This window comes from Taeniopygia guttata, chromosome 5 (assembly GCF_048771995.1).
Source record: "Taeniopygia guttata chromosome 5, bTaeGut7.mat, whole genome shotgun sequence".
Lineage (NCBI taxonomy): Eukaryota > Metazoa > Chordata > Aves > Passeriformes > Estrildidae > Taeniopygia > Taeniopygia guttata.
In genome coordinates, this window is record NC_133030.1 from 9,951,411 (window position 1) to 9,960,444 (window position 9,034).

Genomic DNA, 9,034 nt, shown 5'->3' on the forward strand with positions numbered 1-9,034 from the left:
CATCATCGTTAATTGGGAACACTGATGGTTTTTAGTTGCTTTGGCTTTGCATGTCTTTTGCTTTAGTAGGTGAAAGGCAGAGTAGATCCCTTAGGATAGATTGCATTTACTCTGCTACTTCAGAGCAACTAAAGCATTCTGAATCCAATGGAAAATGGCAAAGTGAGCATGGGAAGAGACTCCTGAAAGCAGATGAAGCTGGTAGATGAAGCTGGTAATTGAATTGCATGTAAAACAATGGGTGTTTTCACTGACACAGTACTTGTATCCACCGTGCAAGGGCTACTGAGCCTTAAGGCAGAATGTTAGACCTCTCTAGAGGTTCTACCCGTGGGTCTGATTCCTGGGAGGGCTGGCCCAGAGAGGAACATGAGTGGGGTTCATGTTCCAGCCATTTTCTTTCCCTGCTTTCCTTATTACAGGTCACTGGTTTGCACCTCAGCCTACTATAGAATCATACGGATGTAATACTTTAATGGATCAAAATAACACAATTAACCCTTGCCCTGGAATTTTTCAATGCAAATGACATTAATTTTATTCTATTAACCTTTATTGGTGATATAAGGGGGCTGCATTTGCTTTGTTTTCATTTTAACATACTTTAAAATTATTTAAAACCATTGATAAAAACATTGAAAAGCTTTGAATTATGGGAATCCCCTAAAATGCCATCAAGCCAATTGTGATTCCCCACTGATTGATTAAAAAAAAAAAGCACTCATCTCATTCTTAATGCTTTTAACATGTACTTTATTGTCATCAGGTGGCATTATTTTTAACCACAGTGTTGTACTGTACATCACATCTGCAGAACTATAGCAATCTATGTTGAGAATGAAATCAGGTTTGTCTGACACATCCTGTTTTCTGTTAAACACACTGAATAACAGGAATTCTCTTTCCTTTGTTTATTTCCCTCTGAGTTGACTCCTGAAGCAGGTGAATCATTCTTTCACCCAAAACCGAGGTCAGCCTCACTGACCTGGTGTTGCCTGTGTCATCCTGCCTGCCCTTTTTAAACATAGTGCTCTTGTATTTCATGGGACTCCTCCTGGGCTTCCAAGAGACATCAAAAATGTGCCAGAGATTTTCTTCAGACAGGTCTTTTGTTTGGGACAAAATCTACGGCCTGCCAGGTTTAAAATACTTATCAGTAATTGATAAGTACTTTACCCTCCTTTACAGTTACTATCAGACTGGGAAGTACTTTGCCATCCTCAAGTGAGAAAAGTATTTTAGCCTTTTTTATTCCAGTATTTACTAAGTGTTTACCTCCTCTCCATCACTAACCATGTTATCTTCTTTTAAAAGAAGTCAACCATTGGAAGCTTTCTCAGCTTCTGAAATACTTCAGACATTTTTTTTTTCCATGTTAGGCATATTTCCTCAGGTAAAGAAATTACTCTGATGCTCTTAGCTTCCCTTTTTCTCTGGTTTTCATGTTTTAAAATATATGTCTTTATGTCTTGATTGCTATCTAATCTCTGCTTCCTCTATTTCATTCCCTTGGAAGTTGCATTATAAATGTCCAAAAGAACCTGTACATATATATATATTTGAGTAAGGTGTCCTTGCGCCATTTGAATGTTGTTGAATGTTGCCTTGAAACACTGCAAGTCTTCACATTTTGCTGAAGGCATGTAAAAATTGGAAACCTTTTGATCCACAGCAGTTACTCTGGGCCATTGAGGGATGGAGAATAAGGCTCCCATGTTGAATGTGAGTGGAAGGCATGAAGGATATGAGAAGGGAAGGTTAACACTCTAGCTTGCCTGTAAGAAAGCCATAATTGCTCCAGAAAAGCCAGGGAATCTCAGAAAAATGGGAAGCTGGACGGGACAAACGCAGGTCTGAACCAATGTGATTAATCAAACCTTCTCCCTTTATTCGAGATAAGATTGTAGTTTATATAAGCTTCTACATAGTTTACAAAAACAAAGGCACTCTGATTGGCAAGCTAACATTGTTTACCTTTTCCTTAAGGTGGTCAAACTTTTCACACTGCAGCTCTACTCTAATTCACACTCGGATAGCTGATTACTTTGTAGTTACCTTAACATAATTTCTAACTGTGCCACAACTGAATTCTCACTGCATCAAAGGCTTCAAGGCCCCATCAAGGCCGCTTATCAGGGCCTAGTCTGACTGGGTAGCTCAGTTCTCACTCCAGACATAAATCATGCTCTCTTCTCACTCAAAAATTCTGTAACAATGCCCTCTTTTTTCTTTTTGAGCTACCCAGGCTGACTTGAAGGCCCGGTGCACTATCTTTTGCATACGCTATAATAAACACAGCATTGAGACTAAAAAATCATAGTAATAAGAAAAAATACAATAGCAAAATGAACTAAATCTTTAACTCAACAAGTAAAACCTAAAGAACTGATCCAATTAGCAAACAGAGGGTCTACAGCAACAAATTCCTTCACGTTTTTTTCAGTTGTGATAACTGTTTCTAAATTGATTGAAAGTGGTCAGTGAAATTCATGCAGCACATGTCTTCAAATTTTTCACACCCATGTCCTTGTGCTAAAAGAAGGAAATCAATGGCAGCTCTGTTTTGAAGAACTGCATGACGGGTATCATCTACATCTGCAGCAAGCTCACTTATCAGTTTAGATGTGATATTAATTTGTTTTCCTGTCCAGCAGGCTAGAGTTCTCAATTGTGTGAGCGCTTTCGATGAGGCGACTCCTGGGGCGAAAAGTGAGGCTACTACTACAGAGGCACGCCCCCACAATGACACTATATCTTTACAATTGGGGTCCATTTGGAGAACACTGCGTTTGGCTCGTTGAGTCTTCTGAGGCAATTTGAGAACCTGATGTATGGTGGGAGAAAAAAGTGTCAACCTACCGATATAGCATGGGCCTCCCCTAGCATTTTGAGGGACTGCTGACCAGGCTCGGTCCCCACAAATGAGGAAGGTTCCTGGGGGCAGTTTTCCTGCACCACCTCTTGATGGTGTCACAGATTGAGTCCAATTGTTACAATATTAATACAATGGTGATCTGGGAGACAACCAAGTGCTGTCATCTGTCAATTTTCCTTTTTCTTGAGTTGGTTTGGTAGCATAAGGTCCAAATATCAAACAGTAATTTCCTGGGACAAAACCCAAAAGATCAAATTCTTGAAGACTATCATCAGTAAATTTAAGGTTTTGCACAAATGCAACAGCCTGCGCTCCCAGTGTGCTATTGAGATTTATTTGAGCTCAGGTCCAAGTTTTGAACTCTGCAATGGGACCCAATGAGACTCCAAGTAAACAAGTACGAAAAGGGGTTAGATGGTGTGGCTAACGACAGGCCGAATTAATCTTGCCTAGCTTGTTTGGCCCAAGTGATCCACATATTTTCTCTCTTGTCAATGTCAAGGATTCCAGATACTTCAATAACTAAAACATTACTTAATAGAAACACTGAGACCCACCACATATTCCTCAGGTTCCTGAATGCCTGTTTAACATGAAAAAAACAAACTTAATTCTAAATATAAACTATAACTTATGATAAACTTAATGTTATGCTTATAATTATCTAATTGATTGTCCCTCTTTTTCTTTTGCCATTGAAAAACAATGGCGAAATGAACATAAAAATCACAGGCATTACTAAAACCCATTAAAACTTAGTAATTAAATTCTATAACATCATTAAAAACATACTTATGAAAAAAAAAACCCCAAAGTCCATGATCTTCTGTGGGTGAAACACAAGTCTTTGCACAACCCACTTTTACTGTGCATCCTCTGATCCACTTGTGGAGAGATCAGTGCTCTCTTGCAATTAATAAGTTCCACATTCTTCACTGAAATCCATCCAGATTTTGCACCTGTTAAAACACAAACAAACCCAACACCCCCACAGGGACTGGAGGGTCCTCTCTCAATTCTGTTCCATAAAATTTGCATGATGAAATGGAAATATCAATGTCGTTGTTATAAGCATGAAAAAACATCTAGAACAAAACAACACATATAGTAAAGAAACTAACAACAAATAAAAATCAAACAGATAATACACAATTAATATTACATATAAAATCACAGTTACCAAGTGCTACACTACCAAATTGTTATCCCAGAGTCTGCAGCAGCTGACAAACCTTAAAACAACAGAGATTTGGATAAAACATGTCTGGATCATGTCTCACCAAAACTCTCTTTGAGGCTCAGCTGCCCTGTATGGTCAAATTGTCAAGCCAAAAGGACTTGAATACTTTTTGATGCAGAGAACACCTGGATCAATCACACCATCCAAGTAGAGCCAGAGCTTGGCCAGAGCTCGAACTCTAATTGGAGGATATGTTTTAACACATTATAAAATGAAAGTCTTAGAAATAACCGTTATAAGTAAAAACCTATGATTAAAATTTTATCAAACCAGCAAATAATTGAACCTGTCCAAAATTTCCTTCAAGACAAAAATTCTCTAAATACAACAAACCTTTTCTTCAGAGATCTGAAAATTTGAAGTCTGAAATCTTGAACCAAAATTTGGACAATGAATTTTTAAAAGAAGATGAATTGCAGCTGCATACAAGATTGGACAAAGAAATCACATGAGTAGTTAACAAATAAAAAACACAGGATCCTGAAAAAACATGTCTTGCAATCAATCACCTAAAGAGACAATAAAACATATGAAAACTGACTGTAAATACTATAACAACACCTCAATACCTGAATACCTTAATAATAATTCTTATCACAAAAATCAGACAAGTCACATTATATGATCAGCCTATCAACAAGAAATGTTTAAAATAGTCTAAGACAATCCTTTCAAAGCATTCATATAACATTAATAACAATCACTACTTACCTTATCATTACCTTCAAAAATTTAACAATCACTATTTATCGTATTATCTATAAAACTTAAAAATCATCATTACTTATATTATTATTTATAAAAACCCAAAACCAGAAATTGTGAACTCAATACCAACATTCCATCTGACTGACATTTTTCAAATCTTTGTTTTCAGAGACATTTTTGGTAATTAAATCATTATTAACATTTTTATCTTTATACAGTGATTTTTATCTATATTGTATTTGAAATAACATTGATTTGCATAATGTTCATCCTTCTTGGTATCTTGGAAAACACTCAGTATTGCTGTGCTTTTTCTTACATCTTCTGACTCCTGTAAGGAATTGGAAAAATGCTGTTGAAATTTTTGCTGTGGTGTTGCAATCCCTCCATTGGTGACACTGCTGCTCTCGGCGTTGTCGTTACCGTGGCAACCAGGCTGTGCAGCGTCTCCGCCGCCATGGCTGGGTGCTGCGGGGAGATGAGGGGGCGGCGCCGTCTCGCTCCTGTCCTTACTGTGTCACTGTGGGGACGGGCGAGGAGACGCCCCTGATGCGGCCGCGCCCCGCCTTCTCTGACTCCAGCGCGGCCGAGCCCCCGGGAACGCCCATCTCCCTCCTCGCACTGTTGCTCGGCAACAAGGAGCCTTCTGTCTCTTGGCCGAAGTCTGCTCTGCCCCGGGGTCGCCTCAGGCTCGGTGCCGGCCAGCCCCGCTCTGCCCGGCCCCGCTCTGCCTGCCGCTTCGCGGTCCGCCCGGGCGGCTGGCCGGTGCCCGCCGCTACAGCCCACTGCCTTACTTCTGCCAATCCGTTCCGCAAGGGACGAAGAAGGGCTTTCTGTAACTTTTCTTTGTCTTTTGCCCACCGAGTCAATTGCTTGCATAAGATCGGACTCTTTTTATCTTTTTCCCTCTCTCAGAGAGGATATGTGAAAGGAACCGCGGTGCTCTTCCTCAGACGTTCTTTATACGTCCCCTTTCTTTCCCTTCGCGGCTTACCTCCAACCTCCGCGGGTTGCTCCGCTCGCTTTTTTTCGGCAAGGCAGAACTCCCGCTCCAGCTTCCCGGCCCCAGCCACGTCCACACCCGCCGTTCGGGTTCCTTGTGAACGCCGGGGTCTTCTCTCTGCTCCAGCGGACTCTCGCAAACAAACAACGATGTGGAAAGTCTTTTCCTCCCATCGGGAATGGCCCGATTTGGAGTCTGGAGACTTTTGCTCCATTCCACCTGATCCCCGTTCACAATAAGTGAATTTGGGATCCCAGTCCCGTCGCCATAAAGCTATTTGGACCTCAATTTTCACCGCGCGACTCGGAACTCGGCTCCCCATTACCCTAAAAGTAATTTGGGACCTTTTTCGGAGCCTCCTGAGTCCCTGGTCCGGGCGCCACTAAAAGCCAGGGAATCTCAGAAAAACGGGAAGCTGGACGGGACAAACGCAGGTCTGAACCAATGTGGTTAATCAAACCTTCTCCCTTTATTCGAGATAAGATTGTAGTTTATATAAGCTTCTACACAGTTCACAAAACAAAGGCACTCTGATTGGCAAGCTAACATTGTTTACCTTTTCCTTAAGGTGGTCAAACTTTTCACACTGCAGCTCTACTCTAATTTACGCTCGAATAGCTGATTACTTTGTAGTTACCTTAACATAATTTCTGACTGCGCCACAACTGAATTCTCACTGCATCAAAGGCTTCAAGGCCCCATCAAGGCCGCTTATCAGGGCCTAGTCTGACTGGGTAGCTCAAGTCTCATAAATCATGCTCTCTGTCACTCAAAAATTCTGTAACACTCCAGCTTAGTGATTTTGGACTAAGTTACTTAAATTTTGTTTGGAGAGTGAGACAGCTACTGTTTCATGTATCTGCTTCATTAAGTTTAGACTATATTTGTCTCTGTTTGCTTTCCTACTTGTGCTTGGAGTGTGTCTATCTGTGCCCTGTTTCACAGAGCCTGGAGTTTATTTGCCCAAGTTTGCTTTCCACTGCCTTTGGACTGTGTTTGCACTGAGCTCTGTTTCATTCAGCCTGAACTTACAGGCCCAGATTTGTTCCACAGCATTTGGGCTGTGTTTGTTTTGCTTTTCAGAGCCTGGGAATGTGGCTGTGCACAGCCTGCCACTGCCCAGGGTGTCTTTGTCTGTCCCATGCTTGGCCTCAGAGATGTCCTGGGCTACCTTGGCCCTCACCCACATGCCTTGCCCAGTGCCTTGATTCTAGAGTCTCCCAGTTTGCAGTAAGGAAGGAGCTGACATAAACTGAGTTGCCTGGCATGAAGGATTACATCAGAGCAAAATTTGTCCCAGATCTGCTACAGGCAAATCAAATTTATGTGGGGCCAGAGAGGGAGGGCTACCAAATTCCCAGACAGCCAAACACCTATGTGCTCAGCTTGTGCTATTTTTAATTAAAATAGAAAGGGGAAAAAATAACCATGTCCTGTAATGCTTACTTTTTGAGGATGATGTAAACTAAAAATGCAAATGCTTTTCTTATCTTCCATTTTTTTTTTTGTTTGGTTGGGGATTTTTTCCTGAATCTGTTTTTTGGCATCTTGGCTGGTATGTTCTCCAATGACCACTTTTCCACATCTGGAGTGAGCATTTGACACACAGGTGTCCTTTGGGAGTTCTGTCTGGAACACCTTTGGGTAATTAAAAACAATTTCATACTCCCCCTAAAAAAAAAAGAGCTGCTGTTTACTTTTCACCCATCACGAACTGATCTCTTGCAGCACACAGAACTCTGCTACAATAATTTCAAGCATTTTGTTGGTTTATTAGTTATAACCTTATGTGATTTTCCCAAGATATGGGTTCATGTAAAGCAATAATTTCTATTGTGTTATCTGCTTTTTACAAAAGCTAAACACAGCACCATTTTAAAAATGAAAGGTTGAGTACCAATTTGGCTGCAGACACCTGTGGGACAAAGTACCAGAACCACCCCTCAGCCTCTCAACTCTCTCATTTTGGTCTTCCATGACAGAGCAATGAATGTCTCAAATACCATATTGAATTCAAATTCCTTGTAGAAAATGAATGTTCTCCATCTCCTGTGATGTGGAGAACATTAGTCTCTGACTGCACATTTAATCTCTGGCAGTTGTCACGACTGTTGAACTGGTGCTGAACACTTGAGCTATTCCTCCTACCCCATCATAAATGGAATATGTACACAAATTTGAAGCAAAGGCATGAAATTAAATATGGAAACCTCATTTTACCCCTCACTGCAGCTATTTACCATGCAACAGCAGAACTAGAAATACCCCAGAGAACAACGTAAACTGAGGAGAGGGCCAGGTTGAATAAAGTAAATTATGATGTAGTCAGAGTTATGATAGAGGCTTCAGAGTTAACCAGGGGCAATACTTTTATAGTCACTGAGGCTGAAGACAAACAAGCCTCCAGGTACAGAGAACGTGCCATCTCTGTGGATGTTTAGAAACAATCAGTCCTTCCTAATGATCAGGGCATGGATTAGTCAAAGCCTGCCTCAACACACTATTCTTTGGTCTATAATCACAAGAAAATAGGTGTGATCAGTTTTATTTGAAGAAGATAGCAATACTGGGAAGGCAAACTATCGTGTTGTGACTGTAACATTTGGATTTAGTTGATTTTGGCATTTTATCCCTAATCTTCAGGGATAAAAATAAAATAAATGTTCATAAATGAAAGGGGTTATAATACATAGGTTATCTATTATTTGGAAGATTTTAATATATTAAAATATTAAAATTAAAAATAGCAGTTGAAATCTGCGACATTCACCGGACTAATCTCCAGCAAGGTTTCATGATCAGCTTTAGATGGCTTGAGTCTGGAAAAATAAGGGGGACTGTGTTCCATACAGATGATTAAAAAATGTCTGATTTTCGATTTTTGAATGCATTAGGCAAGTTTTTCATGTTACAAGAAAGAGATAAAAAACCCAGTGTAGGTATTCAGTAGATTTATTGTAAGACATAATAAAAGTCTTAAAAGTAGGTGAATGAGAGCTTTCTCTTTAGAGAAAGGGAATATGAATTCCTCCTAACTTCAGATGTCAGCTCAGCTAATAAAAACCTGCCACTGCTGCAGTATCACAGCCACTTACTGTAGGTACAAAAGCAGAGTTTTATCAGACCTTGAAATTACACAAGGGGAACAGGGAAAAATGAACAGATGAAAAATGAGACAAGTCGTGAGAAGATTTTATTCTTCAGTATT

The 9,034-nt window shown here is 40.3% G+C and overlaps 1 protein-coding gene across 1 annotated transcript; it reads right to left on the bottom strand.

Moving 5' to 3' along the window:
• Positions 1-1,867: 1,867 nt before the first annotated feature.
• On the bottom strand, positions 1,868-6,581 carry LOC140684238 (uncharacterized). The gene is made up of 2 exons (XM_072929502.1): positions 5,247-6,581; positions 1,868-5,154 (listed from the first exon to the last, which is right to left on the bottom strand). The coding sequence occupies exons 1-2, from the start codon at positions 5,700-5,702 to the stop codon at positions 5,008-5,010; spliced, it is 603 nt and encodes a 200-aa protein (XP_072785603.1). The 5' UTR covers positions 5,703-6,581; the 3' UTR covers positions 1,868-5,007.
• Positions 6,582-9,034: the final 2,453 nt, after the last annotated feature.

Excerpts from the sequence above, each read along its gene's own strand:
- LOC140684238 (XM_072929502.1), bottom strand. The coding sequence starts at position 5,702 with ATGCAAGCAATTGACTCGGTGGGCAAAAGACAAAGAAAAGTTACAGAA. Across the intron at positions 5,155-5,246 it reads TGCACAGCCTGGTTGCCACG|GAGTCAGAAGATGTAAGAAA; the intron begins GTAACGACAACG and ends AATTCCTTACAG.